At 34.8% G+C, this 25,741-nt stretch overlaps 1 protein-coding gene, 2 long non-coding RNA genes and 1 pseudogene across 5 annotated transcripts; 1 reads left to right on the top strand and 3 right to left on the bottom strand.

Annotated features, from left to right (window-relative positions):
- Positions 1-605: 605 nt before the first annotated feature.
- LOC125492525 (protein yippee-like At3g08990) lies at positions 606-5,810 on the bottom strand (annotated as a pseudogene).
- Positions 5,811-10,030: 4,220 nt separating this feature from the next.
- On the bottom strand, positions 10,031-11,066 carry LOC130589750 (uncharacterized). Its single transcript, XR_008967391.1, has 2 exons — positions 10,929-11,066; positions 10,031-10,436 (listed from the first exon to the last, which is right to left on the bottom strand). It is a non-coding gene; the product is annotated as an uncharacterized LOC130589750 (long non-coding RNA).
- Positions 11,067-14,532: 3,466 nt separating this feature from the next.
- On the bottom strand, positions 14,533-19,793 carry LOC104902135 (uncharacterized). 3 transcript variants are annotated; one of them, XM_048635124.2, is made up of 6 exons: positions 19,596-19,792; positions 19,321-19,470; positions 17,367-17,622; positions 17,224-17,293; positions 16,241-16,406; positions 14,533-14,824 (listed from the first exon to the last, which is right to left on the bottom strand). In XM_048635124.2, exons 3-6 carry the CDS (start codon positions 17,518-17,520, stop codon positions 14,717-14,719), a joined length of 498 nt encoding a protein of 165 aa, XP_048491081.1. In that variant the 5' UTR covers positions 17,521-17,622; positions 19,321-19,470; positions 19,596-19,792; the 3' UTR covers positions 14,533-14,716. The 3 variants fall into 3 exon arrangements, with proteins under 3 accessions (XP_048491081.1, XP_010688126.1, XP_048491082.1); XM_010689824.4 differs by lacking the exon at positions 19,321-19,470 and having other exon boundaries at positions 19,596-19,793; XM_048635125.2 differs by lacking the exons at positions 19,321-19,470; positions 19,596-19,792 and adding an exon at positions 17,728-17,950.
- A 3,872-nt stretch (positions 19,794-23,665) lies between these two features.
- Positions 23,666-25,299, top strand: LOC104902134 (uncharacterized). Its single transcript, XR_791314.4, has 2 exons — positions 23,666-24,447; positions 25,099-25,299. It is a non-coding gene; the product is annotated as an uncharacterized LOC104902134 (long non-coding RNA).
- The last annotated feature ends 442 nt before the right edge of the window (positions 25,300-25,741 follow it).

Here is a 25,741-nt window from a genome sequence, read left to right as displayed (position 1 = left end):
TAACATCAAATATACGATTCATTATCTTATAATTTATCAACTTTTGACGCAAACATGAAATATATGCACGTATTAAGTATTGTTGGAATGTAAATATTCTTACAATACAAAAAATTCCCGTGCAATTTGCACGGGCCAAAAGCTAGTTCTACATTATACGAGACTTTTTTGAACTTTTCAAATTGTACCCATAACCTTTTTAATCGTTACTCAAAATCTCCTTACTAATAGAAGATCGAACCTTGAACCCCACTTAACCTTCAATTTCTTTGGATTATACCCAAAACCTTAATCAACTCATAAGGTTAAAAAATCCTACCTTATAATCACTATGGTAAGAAAGTCCTAAAATCTACTGGTTAATATTTTGTATAAGAGCATTTTGTGTAACATATAGAAATGTACGGGTACAATGTGAAAAACTTAACAAAGGTTAGGTACAACATAGAATTTTGTAAAACACATGACACTATATATGTAGAAAAACCCTTCTAAAAGTGATAGGTCGAATTAGATCATTTCTCCAAAAGTTCAGGTCCCTCTAACATGGGCCAAAAGAACATAGCCCATAAGATGCGTAGTAATTCATAAAAAAGAAACCCAAATAGAAGAGAGATTATGAAAGCCTGGATATTAAGAAATCAGTTCTTCACATAGCATCTAACAAGAACTATGCCAAAATCAATTGGCTGCTATCTAACAAGGAAGCATAGCAGCTGCAACTCCATTACATGTAAGAACTATCCACCCTAGTGATATTAAGTACTATCAAAGTAGAAGATACAGACAACCATCAATTGACAAGATCACTAAAAGTCTATAATATGGTTTAAAGAATGTACTACACAAAGTCTTTGACTTCTGTTGAATCAAATTAAGCATCATCTGTGTTCTCCACGTCGCTGAGGAGCTGAAGCGCCTGAGTGATCGTATACATGTTTCCAGTAGGGCCTAACACCTTGAATCTGCACGGTAAGTCCAAACATCATGAGCTGATCTACAAGACTAGAATGGAACAAGGAAACCAGAAGCTATGCTTGCTGATAAATTTAACATAGAGATGTACCATAGAGAAAAAACCAGGAACGAGGAGAAAGATAAAGAAAAGTGGAGATCTTCGCTTATGTGAAGAGAAGAGAAAATCCAATGAAACGCATAATTGGCTAATTAATCAGTTCTCTATCTAGTATCACATGTATTGACAATATTGTCACTGTGTAGCTAACTCATGTTAGGTAGTAGAAGTACTGATGTCAATTGTCAATACACAGGGTGTTCAACAGAGAGCTAGTAAGCCATAAGTGCAAACAAAAGCATGCTAATGTGGTATCATAAGTGCAAACAAAAGTCTATGGAGCAAATAACCTTTGAAAGTCTTAAAAGATCTACATACCTCTCTAGTATGAACTTCCCTTGTACTTTTGACTCATCTCATCCGCAACCTCCTGCAATAAGTATTATTTCCGTGATGACTGCTGTGGATGAAACTTCCGAAACAAAATGTTAAAATGTTGCATAGAAGGAGTTATTTACATATTTCCACCCGACATTTGAGCCACAGCCAACACAAAATATATCTACCACTGTATGCAATCCTGTCATCATCACCCGATCTTCTTCTCTCCAAGGGTGATATTCACACTGAATCGAAGTACAAGTATTTTGTCACATTATTTGGAGCACATGAAATGATAAAAGGCGTGGAGGAAGAGAATTAACATAAAACGCCACTAGTAAAATATAGAAAATTGGAAATTGTTAAAATGTCAGGAGAAATACTTTGTGATGATACTTGAAATCATCAAATGCCATGACATACCATATGCAATTACTCGGACACCTATAATGCCTCATTGCCTCTCCCCGGTGGGACCATATCCATACAATTCAAGGAGGCTCTTTTACTGTTACCCCTAAATTGCAAATAGCCTATTTCTATTAGACCATTGAACTAAAGGATCTCAGAAGGAAAAGACAGTTTGCCGAAACGTTGATTTATCAGACATCTGCCCATTATCAGAGGTTGGCACGAATTTCACAGACAAGAAAGTTATTCCTGATTGAAGATCCCAGCAAGTAACAACTATCAACAAAAACATCCAACCGGGGAATTCCTTGATTAGTTTCCCAGCATATAAAAAGATCTATCGGGCAAATAAAACTTTAAGGGGACAAAATATTAAAAATTGAACATCAACTCACTAATTCTGATATTAACTATTGCTATTTACATTGGGCAAAGCAGTCAAATAAATCTTTTAGGGGACAAGTTATTGAAAATTGAACATTTACTTACACATTATTAAAAAGATAAGCCCTGCCATGTCTGCAATGGAATGACTGAAACAGGAAACAAATTTAGTTAGAGAATAATGTTCTAAACCAATAAAAGTCATATATTACACTCTTTACTCATACTAAGGTTACACTCTTATAGATGAGAAATCACCCCTCCAAACAAAAAAAAGAAAGCCTCTATCATATAGATGAGAAATCAGAAGGTTGAGTCATCAGTCACTGTTCATAGAGGACTAGTGATTCTGCAAATTAGTAACCCAAGCTTCAGTTTACTCATACTAAGGTTACACCCTTTTTCTTTTTGAGGACTAATATTACACTTAGATAACGTCTGTAGGACAATTTCTACAATTGAAGTTACATATTAATGATATTCTTCCTATAGAAATGTTCAAGTAAACGCAATGAATAGCAATATTTGAAATACTCTAATCTTCTACACTTAAAAATTTTGAGTACACACTTGTTAAAGGACGTATACATTTGCAAGATGGCACTTATTAAAGGACAGAGTCAGTATACAACAAGCTTTGATAGCATGGTGGGTTTGAAGTGTACAAAGCAATAAAAGTTCAACTTCGTAGATGAGATAGTAGTTCCGTAAAGCATTAGGGGAACCAGGAATTTGAGAGCTACAAATAAATATATGCAACAAATTGTGTCGGCTGTTCACTAAAACCATGTTTGATCTCTCTGCTGATCTTGATCAGTATCTGAACATAGACCACATCTATGCAATTTCAAGAAACGCTATAGAACCGCGACATGATCAAATCTCGCCATCCTGTTAAAATCCTCTTTAAAATGCTTATAAGCTAAACTTCAAAACTCTTATAAACTCCAAAATGCTCCCAAACCCACCCTTCAATTTACTTTTTACACGTTAAACTTCCAAATTCCAATCACTTCTCTTCATTTCAAGTAAACCCCGCAATTATGCATACTAAATCACTCAACATTCAAGCAACACAGGAATCAAAACATGAAAAAAATCGCATTCATCACCAAAAACTCTTATAAACTCCAAAATGCTCCCAAACCCACTCTTCAATTTACTTTTTACACGTTAAACTTCCAAATTCCAATCACTTCTCTTCATTTCAAGTAAACCCCGCAATTATGCATACTAAATCACTCAACATTCAAGCAACACAAGAATCAAAACATGAAAAAAATCGCATTCATCATCAAAAACCCTCATCCAAATTTCCCAAGAATTCACAAAAACATTTGCAAGAATAATTAAACATCGATCAAACATAAGCCAAACAAATTCACCCAACATGTTGCATTCAAGAAAAAGCAAATTATCAAAAACCCACCAAAATTTAACGTATTATAATCATCATATATCGAAAAGGAAATTAAACAAAAATAAAAACAAAGAAAAAGAAATTGACGAACCTTAGAAATGATATCATCGGCAATTCCCAGGTGAGTATCGCAATGTCTGCAACTGTAAATCCGGCCTTGTAATGTGATTAGAAATAACCTCCCCATTTTTCTGTAAATTGATTTCAAGAAACTAATAGAAGAAAAAATAACGCATATAGTAGTTGTTTAATGTGGGGAAAATTGCTGGGTAAATTTGTAACAGAAATGCAAAATATATGAAACGCAATGCACCTTTTACAAGAAAAAATGAAGAATGGAAAATGTTTGTCAGAATGAAAAAGAAAAAGGATTAGAAAGAGAGTGAAAAGAAGTTGTGAATTGATCGTTGTTTGCTGTTTGTTTTGCGGGAAAATGAAGACACATTGAGTATTTATATGGGAAGGAGGGAGTAGTATATCATAAATTCTGTTAAATTAAAACTTAATTATTATAGGAGTGGATTAATTGTTTTTTTTGGGCACATACAAAATAAATTATCCAAAAATTATGAAAATGTTAAATCTTTAGAAGAAAGACTTTGGGCACAAAATTTTAACTCATTCCTAATGCAACGCATTAATCGATTTATCTTACAACGACAAAAGCTACTTCTCTTCGGCCAGTCAAATTGGAGCAAATTTAGTCGTAAACAATGGCTATGTCAAGGAGACATAAACTCTCGTTTTTTCACAATAAAATGACAGAACGAACTATTAACACCTCTATTTATCGCTTAGAAACGATCTTGATCAATGGATTGATTCTTCGGGGGAAATAAATATCTTCTTATTAATTCATTCAAGGAACGCTTCTCCTCATCTTCTTGCCTATCGATTTATCTTTTGTTCAACTGATCATCTCCAACTCGGATGCTTCCAACTTGATATCCCCCTTTACGGATGATGAGATCAAAGTGGTATTTTTTGACATGAACCCCCCATAAAGCACCAGGATCAGATGGATTTGGCGCAAAAAAAATCAAGCATATTGGCCTACTGTTGGTAATGATTTATGTCTAGCTATTCATGATTTTTTTTTATTTATGATGGCCCCCTCCCTCCCTCTTTGAATCATACTATTATCGCTCTTATTCCAAAGATTTTAACTCCAGAAACGCCTAATCATTTTAGGCCTATTAGTTTGATTAATTCCATCTATAAGGCACTTTCTAAGTTATTGGTCAAAAGGTTGTGCCCTATTCTAAAAGCGCACATCAGTCCTCTTCAAAATGCTTTCACATCGAACAAGTCCATTCATGATAATATGGGAAAATTTCAAAAAACTACCTTTTATAATCAAAAAATTTCAAAAAACTACCTTTTAAAAATTTTCTTTCAAAAAACTATCTTATATAACAAATTTGTTTCAATGTACTACCATTTTGTCATAAATGAGGTTTAATCACCAATGATTAAGTCATCGTAAATTGCTTTACTTTCTTCCCCTCTCGTTTCTCTTTCTTTTCTCGCTGCCCCGTCGGCAACAGCAGCTACAGTGACTGTCATTTATTGATCAATATTAAATATAAACATAAAGTGGTAGTATATTGAAAGGAATTTGTTATATAAGGTAGTTTTTTGAAAGAAAATTTTTAAAAGGTAGTTTTTTGAAAAAAGTTGGTTATAAAAGGTAGTTTTTTGAAATTTTCCCTTCTTATTGTTCAAGAAATTCTAAACACTTTCCAAAAATCATAAAGTAAATAGGATTGTGTACTTTAAAGCTAGATAAGGAGAAAGCCTATGACCGTATAGAATGAGATATTCTTTAAGAAATCTTATTGAAATTGGGCTTTTCAACAAAATGGCTAGAGTGGATTAAAAAATGTGTTACAACCGTTTCCTACTCTTTAAAAATTAATGGTAATACTACTGAATGGTTTGAACCATATCGAGTTCTCCGCGAAGTAGGGATGAAAATGGATGATGTCATCCATCATCTGCTTAACCCAATTTTATTTTATTAAGCGGGTGAAAATCCAAAACAAATGGATGAAAAGCGGGTGATGGGTGAAGCAGGTGATGGATGCGGGTGCGACTTTTTTTATCCATCACCCGACGCATCACCTGCTTAACACATATCCATCATCCATATTATCAATTACACATGTTTATTTACTTACTTTATTAAATTTTTTAGTTGAAAATTTTAATAAGTATGTATCTTATGGCACAATTTTTTGTAAAAGCTCTAATATATCTACTCACCCGCTAACCACCCGTTCAACCAGTGGATGACGGATGGATGGATGCGGGTGGTGGCCTATGCGGGTGACGAATGCGGGTGAAGCTCCACCGGCCCTGAACCCGATCAATTTCCATCCCTACCGTGAGGGGGACCACATCTCCCCATACTTATTTATTATTTGTATGGATAATCTTATCCAAAAACTCACTGTTGAGAGTGCAAAATCAAGCTTTGGTTTTAAATTTTACCCGCGGGGCTCCGCTATTCCATGCTTAATGTTTTCTGATGATAGTCTTGTCTTTCGTAAAGTTACTACTTCAGCTTGAAACAAGTCAAAATCGATACTTGATGAGTTATGTTCTATGTCCGGCAAACTGAGTAATTTTCACAAACCAACTCTTGTACTGTCAAAGCGAATTTCTAATTCTAAAAAAACCTTTGTGGCTAGTCATTTCAATATGACCCTCAAAGCATGTCTAGGTTGTTATTTTGGAATATGTTTTAGTTCGTATTACCCGCCTACTAAGCGTGACCATAGTCACCTTTTGGCTAAAACATTGCAATGAATCCAACTCTTGGAATCGTCCAAAGTAGGACGTCATACTCTTATCCAAACTAATCTGGAAGTTCTTCCACTTTCTTACTCCTCATTATTAATCCCGATTAACATTTGTAAAGCAATAGATACAATGCACCGTCAATATTTTTGGCGACAAGCCAAAGATAAATATAACATTCCTTTTATAGCTTGGCATACCATCTGTTCGGCTGTTCCCCTAAGCCCCAAGGTGGTTTAGGCCTCAGACGCGCTATGCCTTTAAATAAAGCATTTCTAGCAAAAATTGGTTGGAATTTGATTTCCACTAAGTGCAGCTTCTGGTCTACTCTAATCAAAGAGATATATTTACATACTAAATCTTTTTTTTTGAGTACACTCCAAAACCTAATGATTCCTATATTTGGAAGAAGATTTTGGCTCAACGAGAACTTCTGTTAATGGGCATCCGTTGGACATGTATGTGGCGATGGCCAGCAAATCAGATTTTGGCTTGATAATTGATTAGGACAAGACAATCTATGTTCCCTACTCAATATAAACAACAATACAATTGACTTGGATCTAAAATTAGTACATTTTCATCACCTCAGACCATTGTTGGAATTTGTCAAATCTCACTCAAATTTTTACCTAGACATTTAATACTAGAAGTACAAGGGATTCCCCTCCCAACTAATGACCTACCTAATACACCAATTTGGGGTCCTACTCCAAGTGAAAAAAAATTCAATTAAATCGACCACCTAGCTAGCTCACGACCTTCCTCCCAAGCCTCTTTGGCCTTTCCGATGGATATGGAAATTAGATATCCTTCCCAAACTTTAAATCTGTGTCCGACAAATTTGTCATAATAGTTTAGCAGTTAAAGATATGATGTTTAAGCGACATATTATCCCAACCAACCAATGTTCTCGATGTAATGTTGGTCCTGAAACAATAGACCATTTGTTTTAATTGTCCGCATTCCCTTAGCTTTTTGGACACGTCAAGAAGTTTATGATTGGTGCTCTCCTCCTGGGTTCTTCCCCACCATTCTGCAGTTTCTCCAAGAAATAATAGCAAAACAATGCTTGCCCCAATTCATCTTTCTCTTCTGGAGCATTTGAAAGGAAAGAAATGTCATTATTTTTAACAATGATACTTGGTGCCCTTCTCTTGTTTGCCATCGTGCTTGATTTGCATATAGTTAATGGAAACTCGTCTTCATGTTGACCTTTGTCATGGTAATGGATCTCTTCTTGCAGGAGCACCACCCCAACCCCAACCCCTTACCCCTTCACTCCCAACTACTCTTATAGTCTGAGAGCCTCCTCCTCCATCTACCTTCAAACTCAACTTTGATGGTTCGGTTTGTGGTTTTGCTGCTACTGTGGATATTATAATTCGCAATCATGAAGGTCATCTACTTCAAACCAAAGCTCTTAACCTTGGTCATTCTTCGATGTTTCTTGCTAAAGCCTCAGCTCTTCATTATGGCATCCTCCTTGCTCTACAAATGGGTATCCGCGACATCATTTTAGATAGCGACAACCTACATGTTATAAATGCTATCAATAACCTCTGGTTTGTTATGTGGAAAATAGTCTCCATCATTAATGTCTCCAAGATTCTTCTTTCAAAGTTCAATTTCGCCCAAGTCAGTCATATTTTCAGGGAAGCAAACAGAGTTGTTGATTGGATTGTCAATGTTGGCTATTTAGTTAACTCTTATTTTGAAATTTCAGTTTGTACTAATTTTCCCTTTCCTCTATTATTGTATCTGGCGCATTAAGTATTCCCCTCGAGAGTGAGGTAGCCTAATGTCTTTTACCTTACCTTTTAAAAAAAAAAAAAGTTAAGATGTAATTTTGCGAGATCACAATTCTCATGCGATGATGTTTTGAAAGTTATGATAGCAAAATTCGATCAAAAAGTTATATAACTTTGAAAATATAAGTATAACTAGTAGAAGAGAAACAGTATTAGAACTAATTACGGTAAGACAATTTGCCACTAATTTATAGTTTGGACTACATACTAAATTATCGACTATGAACTACCCTTCTTCTTCTTCATTTTCTTTGGGTAAGAGACTAAGACTTTGTTCTTTTAGTCTTAATTTCAATTCAGTTAGGTTAAGTTCAATTTAGTTCGTTTAGTTTTTTTTATTATTATTATTATTTATTTATTTATTTATTTCTTTCAGGGCCTGTTCTCTTCGGCATAAAACAGTTGAACTGAACTGATCTGAACTGAACTGAAATGAACTGAATTGAATTGAACTGAATAGTGATATGTGAGAGTAAAAGTATTGTCAAAAGCTGAACTGAACTGAACTGAACTGAATTTAACTGAACTGAAAATAAGGTGAGGAGAACAGACCCTCAGTATTTCATTTTTCTATACACGTGCATTGCCAAACCTCATATTTGCACACATCTATATCTTATGTTCATCTTTAAAGAGCATGAACAAACAGTTTGCACGATTTTGGTCATTTAATTTTGATGGAACTCTAATTCACAAAAGTAGTTGAACAAGTTTACTAGGAACTAAAATCTTATCTAAAATAAAAACTTTTGTCAACATAGTCATCACCCATCTTTAAATCTGTCACATAGAAGGTATAGACGTATAGTAAGTTAGAACAACCACTAAAGATACTTTAATTAGTAAGATTAGATAACAACACTTCATCAACAACCCATAATCATCTAGCCTAAAACTGTCAATAGTTTAGCAAGCACCACAAACCATTTTTGGAAGAGTTTAAGGCCATTAGCAAATATTTAGTTATACTAGACAAGTCACAAGTACAATGGCAATAGCGCTCTTTATGTGATAGCTTTTATCATCCATTAACTAGTGAGCTTATCTATACTAATATATTAAAAGGCGTTCATAAGAATGTCTATGTGCCACTTCCTCTAAGGTTCTAATGCAGATACTCTATTTTCATGTCAAACCCCTCAACTAAAAAGAATATGTTGTATGGTTAGAAGGTATCGAACACGTGACCGCCTTTGAAACAGAAAGTGAAAGCTTAACCATTGATCCAACATAACATCATTGTTTAATATTTTAAAATAAAATATAATAAGGTCTTGTAATTATATCTCATTAAAAGACTACACAAATAGTTGGATACCTAACACATTAATGGTAATGATGGTAGACATTGTAGACATAAACTCTTACTCCAATTTCTTGTATTCTTCAAATTATGACGTCAATTTTTTCTTCACAAGACAAAAAATTACGAAAAGAAATAATCCGGAGCATCGCCCGGGACACTCACTAGTTAGACACTTAATTCTCGAGACTCAAAAGAATTCAATTATAGGAAGTGTGAAAAGTCGTTAGTTGATCATGACACCATGGGAAGAAAAATCTCCCGTGGAAAGTTCTACTTACTTAGGATCTCCTAAATAAGTAACTTTATCCACTTTATAGAAAGTGCAACTTCCTATGTTTTCGTCAGCCAGACAACTTTACAATATTTTAATTCCTATATTCTTAGATGCTAACTAAACAAGCACTAAAGTCCAACTTCTAATAGGAAATGAAACAATCATAATAACATAGCCCATTATATCCGCAGTAATTCACAGAAAAACCCAAGTAGAAGAAAAGTGATGAAAGCCTGACTAGTAACAAATCAATTCTTCACATAGCAAAGATTAACAACACTATTTAACAAAAAATGCATAGCAGCCAACTGATTTTGGCATAACATTCAAGAACTATCCACCCTGATAGAATCTGTAATTTCGTATATTCTGTATATGGCTATGTAATCTTAGTTTCCTAATTTCGTATATTACACATTCTATTACACCCTATTGATATTAAGTACTATGAAAGTAGAAGAGATTACAGACAACCATCAATTGACAAGATCACTATAATATGCCATATGGTTTAAAGAATGTACACAAAGTCTTTGACTTCTGTTGAACCAAATTAAGCATCATCTGTGTTATCTGAGTCGTCTATGAGACCCGTTATACATGCGTGTTCCCAAGGGTCCAACAGGCGGTTTCTGTACAATAAGTCAAAACATCATGAGCTGATCCAAGATTACAATGGAACAAGGAAACAAGAAGCTATAGTTCCCTGCATTTGCCAATAACTTTAACATAGAGATGTACCATTAACAAGGAGAAAGATATAGAAAAATGGAGATCTTCGCTCATGTGAAGAAAAGAGATAGAAAATCCAATGTTAAGCTTATAACAAAAGAAACGCGTTATTGGCTAACTAGTTCTCTATCTAGCATCACTTGTATTGACAATATTGTCTCTGTGTAGCTAACTCAAGTTAGGTTCAGTCGGATACTCGAGTGTATTGATGTCAATACACAGGGTGTTCGACGGAGAGCTAGTAAGCCATATAGCTAGACTCTATAACAACATATTTTTGTACTCTATGAAATCTCGGTCCATGGTCCAAGAGCATGCTAATGTGGTATCATAAGTGCAAACCAAAATCTATGAAGCAAACAACCTTTGAAAGTCTTAAAAAATCTACATACCTGACTAGCATGAATTTCTTTTGCTTGTACCTCAGACTCAACTCATCCGCAACCTCCTGCAATAAGTATTATTTCCATGATGACTGCTGTGGATGAAACTTCCGAAACAAAATGTTAAAATGTTCCATAGAAAGAATTATTTACATATCTCCACCCGACATTTGAGCCACAGTCGACACAGAATACTTCTACCACCCTCTGCAATCCACCCAATGCGCCCATTCCTATCATCACCACCGGATTTACTTTCTCGTCAATGGTGATATTCACACTGAATCAAAGTACAAGTATTTTGTCACGTTATTTCAAGCACATGAAATGAGAAAAGGCATAGAGGAAGAAAATCAACATAAAATGCCATTAGTAAAATATAGAAAATTTGAAATTGTTAAAATACCAAGAAAAATGCTTTGTGATGATACTTGAAATCATCAAATGCCACGACATACCATATACAATTACTCGGATGCCTATAATGCATCTGCTTGGATGAACCATATCCATACAATTCGAGGGGGATCTTTTATCGTTACCCCTAAATTGCAACTAAGGCTATTTCTATTAGACCATTGATCTAAAGGGATCTCAGAACGAAAGGACAGTTTGCCGAAACATTGATTTATCAGACATCTGCCCATTATCAGAGGTTGGGCACGAATTTAACAGACATGAAACTTATTCCTGATTGTAAGATCCCAGCAAGTAGCAACTATCAACAAAAAGATCTACCTATGCAGTGCAACTCACTAATTCTGATATTAACTATGCTATTTACACCGGGCAAGAGTCAAATCAAACTTTATGGGGACAAGTTATTGAAAATTGAACATTTACTTACATATTTCTAAAAAGAAAAGCATTGCCATAGTCGCAATGTAATGCCTGAAACAGAGGAAATAAATTTAGTTAGAAAACAATGTTCTAAATCTATTAAAGTCATCATGACAAAAAGTAAAGAAAGGAAAAACAAAACCAACTCATTCTGCAACTTAGTAATCATCAGTCACTATTCACAGAGAAGTAGTGATTCTTTAACTTAGTAATCCAAGCTTCACTTTACTCATACTAAGGTTACACTCTTTTTCTTTTTGAGGACTAAAATTACCTCCTATTATTGAAGTTACAATTGAAATGTACAAGTAAACACAATGAAGAGCCAGATTTAAAATACTCTAATCTTCCTACATTGAAAATTTCAGTATACAGCAAGCCTTGATAGCATAATGGATTTCAAGTGTACAAAGCAATAAAAGATCAATTTTGTAGATGAGATCAGAGTTCCGTAAAGCAATTCCTAACAACCATCTAATGCGTGAAAGTGCTTCATATCATACCTCCTACCCCCTCAAATCACGTATCAACCAAGCTCACAATTCGATCATTATCGTACATATCAGCCAAAAATAGGATTGGCAAACTTATTACCACACTCATTCTTGCATACCAGGTTTTCCATCCAAGAACTTAATTTAGAATTCATACTCACCCCTAATAGTTAGCTACCACTGCTTAGGTTAAACAAGTTCACAAAACGCTATAAAACCGCACCATGATCAATTCCCAATTTCCTGTTTGAATCCTCTTCAAACATTCCCAATTTCCACATACTGCCTATAATCTAAACTTCCAAACTCTTATAAATTCGCTCCGAAATGCTTCCAAACCCATCCTTCAATGTACTATTACACGCTAAACTTCCAAATTTCAATCACTTCTTTTCATTTCAATTAAATCCCACAATTATGCATACTCAAAAACTCTGCATTCAAGCAACACAAGAATCAAAACATGAAAAAAAATAAAAATTCACATGCATCACCAAAAACCCACATCCACATTCTCAAATTTCCCAAGAATTCACGAATTAATTTGAAAGAATAACCAAACCATCAATCAAACAAAAAGACAATAACGTGTTCAAGAAACCCAATAAGATAAACAAATTCACCTAACTTGCATGTTGAATTCAAGAAAAAGCAAAGTAGCAAAAACCCACCAAAATTTAGCATATTATGATCATCATATACTGAAAATGAAATTCAAGTACTAAAATTAAACAAAGATCGAAGAAAAAGAAAATGCCAAACCTTAGAAATGATATCATCGGGTATTCCAAGGGGGGTAAAGCAATATTTGCAAGTGTAATACGGGCTCTCTAATGAGATTAAAAATAATCTCCCCATTTTTATGTAAATTGATTTCAAGAAACTAATAAAAGAAACTTTATAGTAATTGTTGAACACTAATAAATTGTTGTGTGAATTTGTAACAGAAATGCAAAATATATGATGATTATAGTACAATTAAAAAGGAAATGTGAATGAAAAATGAAGAATGGAAAATGTTTGTTAGAAAGAGAGTGAAAAGAAGTTGTGAAATTATCGTTGTTTGCTGTTTGTTTAGCGGGAAAATGATGATATATTGCTTGGGAGCAAAACTTTTTTTTTTTTTGAGAGGCTTGGGAGCCAAACTTCGTTGCACATTAAGTTTCTTTTTTGCCTTTTGCATGGGTTGAAAATATCCAAAAAAAAAAAAAAATGGTTTTCAGGTAAAAAGTCTTAGATAGACCGGTTTCATAATAATTTATTATACATCTAAGCGGACTATATCACACAAAAAATTGATTGTATTAGAAAAAATTGACTATATTATGCATTATATCATATAAAAATCGACTATATTATATTGAACTGCCAATACAAGAAATGATTATATCATACAAGAATTTATTATATCAAATAAAAACGTAACTATATCATACAACACTCGGTGCGTAATAGGTTATTGTGGACCAGGTACGTTCAATTTTTTTTGGGTTTTCGAGAGGGATAAGACGATAAGGAGATACGTTCGGTTTTTGATAGATATATTTACACTTTATAGTTTTCAATATATATTTTTAGATTCCCATTTTTGAAAATCGACGCTTTTCCAAACCCAGAAAACGGACGGAAGTCTTACCGAGGGCCTCGTTTCAAAAAAATAAGTCGTTTAGGGACTTTACCTGGACTCACCAATAAAAGGTCTGGAGCGAGAAGTGATCTTAAAAACCAATAATTAATTATTTTAATTATATGTCAGTCTAATAATAACTGATAAGTCAGTATCTTAAATATATAAGTTGAGATGTAGTTTTGCGAGATCACAATTCATATGAGATGACGTTTTGAAAGTTATGATAGCAAAATTCGATCAAAAAGTTTTATAACTTTGAAAATCGAAGTGGAAGTCACATTATAACTAGTAAAGCAGTAATGAAGAGAAACAATATTAAAACTAAGGCATGTTCTTTTCAAATAAAACAATTGAATTGATTGGAACTGAATTGAACTAATTAGAATTGAACTAAATTAATGGTAACTGAACTGGAAAAAACAATTTGCCACTAATTTATTTACTTTGCTAATCACAAGTCACAGCGGGTTAGCATTGCCTAATTTTAATTTAAAAGTAGGCGGTCTCTTACAAAACAAACTCAAAATTCAATACGTCTCAACGTGCACTTATAGTATGATAGCTATTAGTGATGATTTCTAATACACAATTAAAGTTATAAAAGGTCAAGTTGTGCCTTGGAGATGATAAACGAGCAACTGAGCAAGCATTGATAGATCTTGTAAAAACGCCTATAGCTTTCAGTAAAACTAACAAGAAAAAAGCAATGAGTTATCCATAGAACAAACCATAGGAAAAAATAAGCCCGGTTATTCTCTCGAGTTACTATCAAAATTTTCAGAGTAAGAAAGTGCACCAAATCCAAAAATGAAACTTCTCTTTAATCTGCCTAGTTAAAGATATGAAAGCCTGTGTTGAGGAACTACTCTCTCCACTTTACCCATCCGTTGAGGCGGCCACAAAATGTGTGTAACTCTACCTTGCGCTAAACCTAGAGGAACCTGTCAAAGAAAGCCCAAACTTTAGGTCAGGCGTAACGCGTACGAAAGGCTGTCACAAAAATGATGCAAGCAAATCAATTTACAATGCTAGGAATGAAGTTTTAACACATCCAATTTTACGTTCACTCTTCAGAAATCACAATCAGGAATTGCTTAGTAAATCATGACGCTATTTTGCCACGCACCCAAAGTCATTCTACCTATTCAGACAACTGTCTACAAGTGCTAAAAAACAAGGGGGAGGGGGCAAGATCAATGAAACCTACTCCGTCACGTGGCCGGACAATAATACATCTAGCTTCCTGGAGACAGAGAAAAGGGAATAGAAGAACATACAAGTGCTACAATGCTATAATAGGTAGGCCATTCAAAAGAAATTCATAATCTTCGAACAAAATGGCAGAAAACAGAAAGCAGTTTTATTTATCACTGACGTGTTACACTATCAAAACTAGTATGTTCAAACAAATATGTGAAATATCTCTTCAAGTGCATAAAACCATTGCGCACGTTCAACTTCTAGAGATAAAATGGAGTTTGAAACCTTTGAAGTCATCATTTAGTACACTTTTAGTATCCAGAAGGGGATTCAAGCTTGAGATACCAAGATTATGGAATCTAGAATACCAACAGACAAATACCAGATAAATTTAATTATTTGAACTTCATAATAACAAAATTTCATTATCTACATTCTACTTTCTCCAATGCTCACCGTCACTCCACTGGATCCACATCATCTTCCCTGCCACCCACCCCTCACCTTCTTCCATAAGATCTTGCTATATTCCAAGCTACCCCCATATTTTGAAGTACAGCCTCATAGAGAGTGTTTAGTTGGGAGTATAACAATTTGCAATAGCGAACTTCTCATTTCCTTTTGTTTGGATCGTTAAAGAGTACAAAAAAAAATTCCAAGAAAATTAGCTCATCCTTGGAGAACGCCACATTTTTCTTCCTCACTCTTCCATTTCCATTTTCTCATTTCCCTCCAATATTTCTTTCAAGGAACCAAACAAAGGAAAATCTAGGCCAAAGTTGTGTTTTCCCCTCGAAAAGCTTTGCAGGAGAAAACATTTTACATTGAAAATGTTTTCAGCCAACCTAATAGAGGCTTAGTGCAACAAATCTAGTGTATCAAAGCATGACTAAGCCACTCATCTCACATCTGCCACACTATAGTGACAACAAACATCAGGGAGTAACATGTGAAGGGGGAATGAACAAAACAAAACTCTTCCATCAGTTTGCAATCCTAAGCCATTGGGTTTCTCAGCATGGGCACACAAGTTTCAGCTTCAAAAGTTCCAAACCAAATCCTAGGCATAGGTTCATGATTCAAATTTCAAACCCGTACCTTCTTTCCAATCAAACAGCATCTAAAGCATTTAAGTTCAATAAAGAGTCATAACATACTGGACCAATAGATCTTGAATCCACACTGGAAGCTGAATTGTCTCCCTCCACCCAACAATGTCCATGAGGGATCTTCACTATATCATATGGATCAGACAGAGTCAGCCAATCACCAGGCATAGCCATGATCCTCTTCACATGTTTTTCCTTGTGATTACTTGGAGAGCTGACATATTTTGAAAGACGGAGAAAGCATCAGAAAAGAAGCCAAGGTGTTGAATGAAGACACTAATTATAAACATGACCTCCATAAAATCAATGCCGAACAAAGGCAACCACATGCGGTAACATATAAAGACAGTGTTTACATTGTAATGAGGTTACATGATTGTATTAATCAACCTAACACAGACTAGCATACAAATGACTGATTGAGTACTAGTAATTATTCTGCATGTACTTCTCTTGTAAAAAGAAACAGGAAATTGAGTACTGCAAAAGCCCTAGGCAAGAGTTACTTACAACTGCAAAGTATTTTCTTGGAGTGTATTACATAAAAGTCTAATAGCTAATAGTGTGGCCCAATTGCAAAGATATACTTGCTGGATAGCAGATTGGCCCAGGAAGCACGACAAACAGTAATCCAGTCATGAAGGAATGTCCGTTATAGTTTGTTCTCTGAAAGGGGGTTCATTTTGCTGATTATATTTGGTAACCTAAGGCAGATTATCCACTCAGCTGACTGCTACATATACCTTAGCTCAAATCCACCAATTAATTGCATTTCTAGAACTTCCTTTTAAATCTCACTGCTTATCCGATTGCCGAAAAAAAAAAAAATTTTTGCTGCCAACTAAATCCTCCAATTTAATGTAATCTGTGAGTCTTGATTAATGTAGTTTATTTGAGAGATAATCATATATCACCTTTACCATACAAGTCAGCAAGTATGTAAATGGGCAAAAGATTCTTCTGTTGTGTCAGTAAGATACAAGCATGTTGAGATTTGACAACCAAATAAAGGAGCTCCATAAGAAACTCACGAGAAAACTATCACATCACCGCATGAAAAGTTGTACCTCCTGAGGCAATATTTCTCCACCAAAACATAGTCTGCAAAAGAAAAACTTAGTGATTCAATAAAAAAATGTCAAAAGCATTTCATTCATCAAAACACAACACTTACCATCGAAAGTACTGTGTGCAGGATTAAATGTTGGAGACATAGAGTGTCCTAATATATGCGTGATAGAGCAAAATCGGTCAGAAATAGTCAGGGATATGAGGCCAACTGTAAAACACTTTTTGGCAACATCCCACCAAACCTTAGGTGAAGCCATGCAAACTTTTGTGCCTCAGTAATCATCAACTAGATGCGTAGTCAATTGCTTCGACTTCCAAGGAAGTATGAATACTGGTACATGTATCAAGCCAAAGTCCTCCTATTAATCAGTCACATTAACTTGTCAACATCTCTACATCAATAAAAGTTTATTGGTTATAAGAAAATTTAAGAAACAACAGTGCCTTGTCCTTCCACACAGTACCTGGTTTAAAGATAATACCATTCAAGCAACCATCCCTAGTAGACAGCTATTCATTAACTTGTTAACCTAATATGCACAGCAGTTGGAAAATCAAGTACACCGCAATTGTTTGTGCAACCATCACTTATTCCAAGGCTTCCAGTAAATCCTAGCAATAGTTCAATTTACTTAAGGGTGTACCTTATAGGATCAACAGAGAAATTTTGAGCATGTAGGACCTTGATGAAAGAATCTCCAATTTAGATACTTGGGTATCATCATCTAGAAGGATAATACGTGTATTAGCTGCTGATCTTTTATATTCTATCCTCTATAGGCAGAGCTCGATTGATTAAATTAGTTATTTGTGCCATTCAGATTTCACGCTTCGTTTATACTTCCTTGACAGGCTCGTAAATATCGGAGCTATTGGTTGATCCCTTTTCCAGTTAGGAGATGTTTTAGTCACAAAATAGGTTGTGGTATTCCTGGAGAAATTGTGTATACCTAAAAGTGCAGGTGGGATAGATTAAACTTTAAAACACTATACACGGCAGCCATACTTATGCCACTCTTTAAGGAAAAGCCTGGATTGTGGACCATCATTCTAGAAATTGGGACCTCGAAAGGGGTATCTGGTAGGTTGATGGTCGTACATATGTAATCTCTATTATCATATTAATGGTTCTGTGAGATTAGACAACAAAAGCCTCCACCTAAATATATTATGTGAAATTCTCCTATTCCTACTACACACAAGTAGAATGGAAGGTGCATCTGGAAACTATGATCAAAGACAAACCACCAGTCTACACTGTATTCCAACCTATTATCAGCACATGAATTCAACTTGAAATTTTATAAAAGCATAGGACAAGAATCCTGTAAAGAGAGAAGCATATAGTTTTGAAGAAACAAGACTTGGCAACTACCAAGTGTGTTTTTTAATAACATCTTGAACTAGATTGAGATTTCGCAATTTGCAAATAGCTAATAGCATCAGCCTATTGCAAACAGAGAAGACAGAGAAGGTTGTGCTTTAGCTTTCAAGACTTCCAACTTCCAAGTGCTTAGTAAATTTGTTTTCGAAAGATTATGAATCCATCGACAGTTAGTCTACTCCCCAGCAATCCATCTCGTTAACATACACTCTATCAGTCCCACAAAAGTTGAATATGATTCAAAACAAAAAATGGAAACTGAAACATCATTCATTCCATCACGTTTACTTAGGATAAAATTATAGCATTTTAAAAATGCATATCTCTTACTATAGTACCTCCGGAATTTTAGCTCCAATTCGCAAAGGACCCGAGAAACTCTCTAGTTACGAATTGGGTGTAGAACCTATGGGGGGGGTTTAACCATTGGACAACTAATAATCAAAGTTATACTATCTTTTTTAGGACGACGAAAGTAGCTAACACAATGTAGCAAGGTCTTCACAACCCGTTCTACCTAGTCTCAATCTATATAACAGTTTAAACTTTTCGAGTCGTAGTATAATCCATAAAGTCTGTTAACAAAAATTTCTAACATCTATTTATCCTATCATGCCGAATTCACAAACAAAACATCAAAACCATTCAACTAAATTCACACAATAGGTTTTACCTCTTTATTAATTCCATTTTTGCACAATAATTAACCCCAGAAACAAATTGCAGCAAGAAAATTCTACAACATTGGTTCCAAACTTCATCAAAAATTCCCAATTGCAGATTATAGTAAACCTAGGGTTTTATAGTGCTGTATGGAATTCATCTGTTACAGAAAATTACATACGATATTTCAGACGGAAGTAAGAACGATTATATATAAACAAATTGAAATAACTTATGAAGATTTAGCTTATGAATCCTCATAAGATGATTAATCAAAGAACATACCTCAATTAAATCGACTGAGAAACGAGCGTATTGCACTGTTGGCTTCCTTCGTTTGACTGTAAACTAGTTTCTCATGTTTGAATTTTCTTTTTCCAGTTTTAGTATTGGTTTTGACAAAACCGTTTTGTTTCTAGAGGAGAGGTTTTGCCAATTTGAGTGAAAATTAGTATTCGTATATAAGAAAGTTGCGTACGATAAACATCAAGTCCTAAGTTATGAACATAAAGATCAATATCAATGAATATATACTAACAAATATTTACATGTGTTTATTTCGCTTGTTATATATATATATATGTTTATTTGACTTGTTTTTTTGGTATTTGCACTCGATTCACCCTTCGGGCTACATCCGGATCGAGACCGAGTTCGGGGTGGTTATGTTCCATTCCTCTCCCAAAGGTGTTGTGGGGATTCGAACACGGGTCCGTCCTACCAAAGCCAGTCCCCATCACTACTGGGCTAACACTTACTTGGTTGTTTATTTGACTTGTTAATTGTTATTAATCTACATTTGGCTTGTTAGTCATGTACAATTGTACATGTCCGTACTTTACTCACCACACGGTGATACGGACGTGTGAAAATATGTTCAACTTATTTTTAGGCTCGGTTCTTCTAGACTTATATTCAGTTCAGTTTACTTAATTCCAATTTAATTTAGTTTCTCTTTGAAATTCAGTTTTTCTCATTTCAGCTCAATTCGGTTAAGTTTATTTTTATTTCAATTTTGCTCAGTTCAGTTCATTTTATTTCTATTTCTCTCGGTCCAAAAAAGCGGGACCTTAGTCTTTATTATATTTTTTTTAGATAAGTTCACATACGATATAATAATTTCAGATTTAGTTTAGCGAAAATCAGGTTTGCCACATTCACAAAATAAGGTCTAACAAGTTCAGCTACAAAATAAGGTCTACTAAGGTTATATATGTTCGGATAAGTTGAATAAAACAGACCCTATATACCATTGTATATTCATAATCTACTTTGTATATTATTTATTTAAAAAAACTAATATGAACCCGATGCACACTAATTAGTGTGCACCCGATCCATATCACGTGAGTTTAGGATAGCGTATGTTAAAATGATATAGTGTATGTTAAAATGATATAGTGTATGTTAAAATGATATAGTATATGTTAAAATGATATAGTGTATGTTAAAATGATATAGTGTACCTATGTATAATATAGTATATCTATTTTTGATATAGTGTATCTATTTTTGATATAGTGTATATTTCTATAATGTGTTTAAGTAAATATTTTCCTATAGGATATAGTGTACCTAGTTATGATATAATGTTCCTATAGGATATAGTGTACCTAGTAATGATATAGTGTACCTATGTATGATATAGTGTACGTAGTTATGATATAGTGTATCTATTTTTGATATAGTGTACCTATGTACAGGGCCGTTCCTGATAATTTTTGGGCCCTAGGCGGACCTAAAAACAAAGGCCCCTATATAAGTCGATCCTAATATTTTATAGGCCATATAATTAAAACCTTCGTACCTAAAACTTTAATCTATATTTTGTTAATGATACCAATAAAAAATAAGCACATAATATTATTAAAAATTGCACAAAAATAGCACAAATTTCACTAAATATTCAAAAAGTGTATCAATTTTTATTTAACTGGTCATAGTTAATTTCTTTTTTTGGGCCCCACACGATCGTGGGCCCTAGGCGGTGGCACTCCTTGCCTACCCTCAGAACCGGCCCTGCCTATGTATCATATAGGTATAAGTGAGTACTTCTTAACCGGTCAAGTGCCTGGGCCTGGTCCACACTATTTTTAGTGTGAACCGGGTCCACGCAAGACAGATTGATTATTTATAGGTTAGATTAGTTCCACACTTCCACTAAATTGTAAAACGTAGAAGTTAGAAATATATAAGAAGTAAAATGAAAACTAAAATACTACTTCAGCCTACATTGAAAATTAGTTGGAAAGCCATTGTTGATTTAATATGGACTAATCCCCTCAAAAAAAAAAATTATTTAATATGGACTAATCAATACTAGTATAAACAACCATCTTTTCTTTTCTTTTTTATTTTTACGGGAAAGAATCATTTTATTAACTACTCAAGCCATCCAAATCGGCCATGACCGCACTTGCAACGTCAGGAGGATACTCCTCCAACCAAACACGAAAGTCCTCAAATTGACTACTCAACTTAACTAAATTATGTACAAGACCACTACCTTGCCTCCTAACAAACGAAACTGCAAAACGACACAGCTACTAGCTAGTTTAAGAATGTCCACTACAATACTACAAAAATCATAATGTTCTATGTAACGTTTCCTCAAATGACTATAAAGTTTCATATTATCCGTCTCCACTACGAGGTGAGCGAAACCAGGTTCCATGACCGTCTTCAATAAAAAACGCATCGGCATCGCTTCAACCACGTCGACCATAAAATCGTCTCGTTCTTGTGCACATACAACCACCACCACATCCCCAGTACGGTCCCTTACAGCCCCGCCCAAACCAACATACTCACACGTAGCCTTTGCAGCATCGGAGTTTAGCTTCCAGATACCCGCTCTTGGGGCTTTCCACACTCGATCCAGCTGCTCACCCGAAACAACCTCCTTATTTATAACCTTCGCATTCTCGCACTTCCCAACCGGCCCAACAACTTTGTGAACCACCTCTTCGATGCTCTTTCTCTTTTGTTCAAATGTCCATGCATTACGCCACAACCAGATTCCCTAACACATACTCCAAAAAATACTGCACCACAGATTGTCCTTGTAGATTTTCCGAAGCTTATTACACCAGTTTTTGAACGATGTTCCCCCCCATACAACAATCTGTAGGCGTAATGGTAAGATATACCACATCCTACGCACCTCTCGACATTGGGCTAGGCTATGAAGGATCGTCTCATTTTCCTCCCCGCACATAGGGCACACCTCTTCTATTTCCATTCCCCGCTTCCTCAGCTGGGTCCGCACCGCTATACCCTTATTCATTGCACACCACGCAAAATGCTGAATTTTTGGTGGGACTATCGACCCCCAAATAACCGGCCACTCAAAGCCTTCCACTTTCCTGGACGTAGATGTTGTTGCACGACGTCTCTCTGCAAACATCATATAATAAGTGCTCTTCACAGTAAAGTCACCCTTCTTAGAGGCATGCTAAGACCAACTGTCCTCTCTATCAAACAAAGGGATGGGTATATTACTTATTTTCTCAAATTCCCCTGGCGAGAAGAGAGTTGCCAAGAGATTTCTATTCCACACCCTATCCACCCATAGCTCATTTACATGTTGTTGTGGACATTCGCCTATCTCCATCCGTGCCAACACTCGAAAATTTGGTAACTCCGGAACCCATGGGTCGTGCCATATATTAATATCCTTCCCGATGATTTTTCCCGCTCCTTTCTCCAGCACCTCCTTCACTCCTAGAATCGATCGTCACGCATAACTCATGTTTGGCACCTCCTTTGCATCCCATAACGTGCTCGTCGGAAAATACTTGCCTTTTAACGTTTTTGCCATCAAGGACTCGCCATTATTTAGCACCCTCATGCTTGTTTTGCTAACATGGCCTTATTAAATATCAGCATATTACGAAATCCCATATGCATACCTCCTATTTTCGAACCATACAACTTATCCCAAGCCACCCAACTATTCTTCCTTTCATCACCTCGTTGCCCCCAAAAAAAAGTTTCTACAAAGACGCTCCACTTCATTGAGTATATTAATCGGAACAGCAAAGCATTGCATTGCATTGCAAAGGTAGAAATGACTTGTGCGACAGATTTGATAAGAATTTCACAGCGAGCTTGTGAAAGATACTTCTCTTTCCATCCTTTCAGCTTTTTCCAGATACGATCATAAACAACCATCTTTAATTTCTCATATACAATGTGAATACCTTCTCTTTCTGCAATTTTCTCTCAATTTTTTTTTCAATCTTCATCCCATAATTAAGCAACAAAAATATTATTTAGATAATAGGGGAGGAAAACTAGAAATATCTACACATATCATAACTGAAAGCAACAATGGTTGCAAATAGTACCCACTTTCTCAAATTTGTCCTCAGTCTTGGGTATTATTATGAGTACAAATTGTATGATGTGTCTTATAAATATCAGTCTTTCTTAAATTGTGGAAATACAACCAAAACCATTTTTGTAAATTACACCCTACTTGAAAACGAGTTGTGTGGATCTATTATAATTTATAGGCCAGGTCATGGAGATTGGAGAATACCAACTACTCCTACCTTCCAATCAATCACTCACTGATTGAATTTGTGTTATCCATATAACACACATGTGAGTGATTTTATTGGTCACTGGCACATGTGACAAGAACACAATTATATTTTTTTTAAGTTTTAATTTATAGGATAGAGTTTAACTATTGATATCGTTAATTATATACGTAAAATTTATAAAATATTAATATTTTAAATATACTATCTCTGTTTTTTTAGTTGCAACGATTTGACATAAAGTAGATAGGGAAAATGTCTAATCGTTGGAACTAAAAAAACAAAGATAGTATATACTGATACGAAACTAACAAGATTTCACACAATACACTTAAAATCGAATATGTCATATATCTACATAGTCAATGTAGTACAAATAAGAAAATATAATAGAGGAAGTATAAGCTAACACCCTACTATATGTCTATATAAACTAAGGTCATCAACTCATCATAGTAACACCAACTCATAATTCGATAAGAAGAGAGAAAAAAGGAAAAAAATATGGATGAGCCACCTTCATATCAACAAATCTCATACACTGAGCATGTGAAGAAACGCCATGAAGAGAAAGGATGCATTTATGCAGCGTATGTTTTCTTTTTATTTCATTTATGGCCTGTTTCTTAGTAATCTTTAATCAGGATCTTACTATTAATCTCTAATCAAGACTCAAATATTTCGGTTAAAGTTTTTTCGGGGATATACCATGGTAATAAGGTATATTACGGGGATATACCTTGATATACCAACCTAAATTTCAATTTTGTTAAAAGGTACCAAAAATACTATTTTCAGCGAGAAAGTCAAATTTCCGACCCTTGACTTGCTTAATTACGCTTTGTATAATGTGTGATATTCAATTGCTTCTGTTACATTCATTTTCCTCCAACTTCCTCACTGTCATTTTGTGGCTCACTCACGAGTTCCTACCAAGTTAAAGGCCGAAAAATAGACTTTTTCGCCGGGAATCGTATTTTTGGTACCTTTTAACAAAACTTAAATTTAGGTTGATATATGCCCCACAAAAAAAATTTAGTAAGGTATATCCTTACAAAATGTCCTATTATCCTGGTATATCGCTGCAAAAACTCTTATTTTTATACATACTTAATCGTTCTGAAAATAGATAAACTCGCATATAAAATAGAGAAGTGTTTATCTGAGAAGGAGGAATTTCATGAATTTTCTGTTGCTAAAACTAAATTGAATAAATGTTCTTTTTGTTTTGTTGAATGCAGCTGTTTTGCGTTGTGTTGCTGCTTTTGTTGCTATGAAACCTGCGAATGCTGCTTCGATATCCTCTGCTGTTGCTGTTAAGCAGAAGCTTAAGTTCGAGAAAGAAACTGTTTGTACTGTAATATGTATAGTACTATTCTATGTAAAACAGATTTTATCTTAATTAAGATCGATTTGTATCATAATTATGTTTCAAGTTTTCATTGTTCTGTCATTAACTCATGATTCAACGAGTTCATATATGTCAATATGTCATTGATTGGGCGTTTTGACAAGTACTAGTACTACTGAGTACTACTCATAATAAGAGAACTTGTGATTGGATTCTTCATATGTTACATCAATATTAGACAACGTGTTACTTAATTCTCCCACGAATCGCGAATTGAGAAAAGCAAATTATGGTCGGTTTTGGTTCATTTTTGGGTCATTTTGGACAAATTGACAAATTCAAAAGGCAAATTAGATAGCGCATTAGGTAACACTGAAGGTAACTTTTCCTAAGTGAACTTCTTTCCTATAGATAACTTCATTGTTTTAATATTTAGTAAAGGTTATGGCTCTGGGTATTGTCTCTACAAAACATATAAGATAATAAGAATAAGGCAATTTGATAATTACACTTGGACTTCGTTTGTAGGGCGT

Source organism: Beta vulgaris, chromosome 8, assembly GCF_026745355.1.
Source record: "Beta vulgaris subsp. vulgaris cultivar EL10 chromosome 8, EL10.2, whole genome shotgun sequence".
In the NCBI taxonomy this organism is placed as follows: Eukaryota; Viridiplantae; Streptophyta; class Magnoliopsida; order Caryophyllales; family Amaranthaceae; genus Beta; species Beta vulgaris.
The sequence above is the reverse complement of the archived record's forward strand: the minus strand, read 5'-3'. Positions and strand labels throughout refer to the sequence as shown.

Coding starts and splice junctions, on each gene's coding strand:
- LOC104902135 (XM_010689824.4), bottom strand. CDS start 17,520: ATGGCTTCACCTAAGGTTTGGTGGGATGTTGCCAAAAAGTGTTTTACA. Junction 17,294..17,366: donor TGCACACAGTACTTTCGATG/GTAAGTGTTGTG, acceptor TTTCTTTTGCAG/ACTATGTTTTGGTGGAGAAA. Junction 14,825..16,240: donor ATTCAAGATCTATTGGTCCA/GTATGTTATGAC, acceptor TTTCTTTGACAG/GTTCCTCTAGGTTTAGCGCA.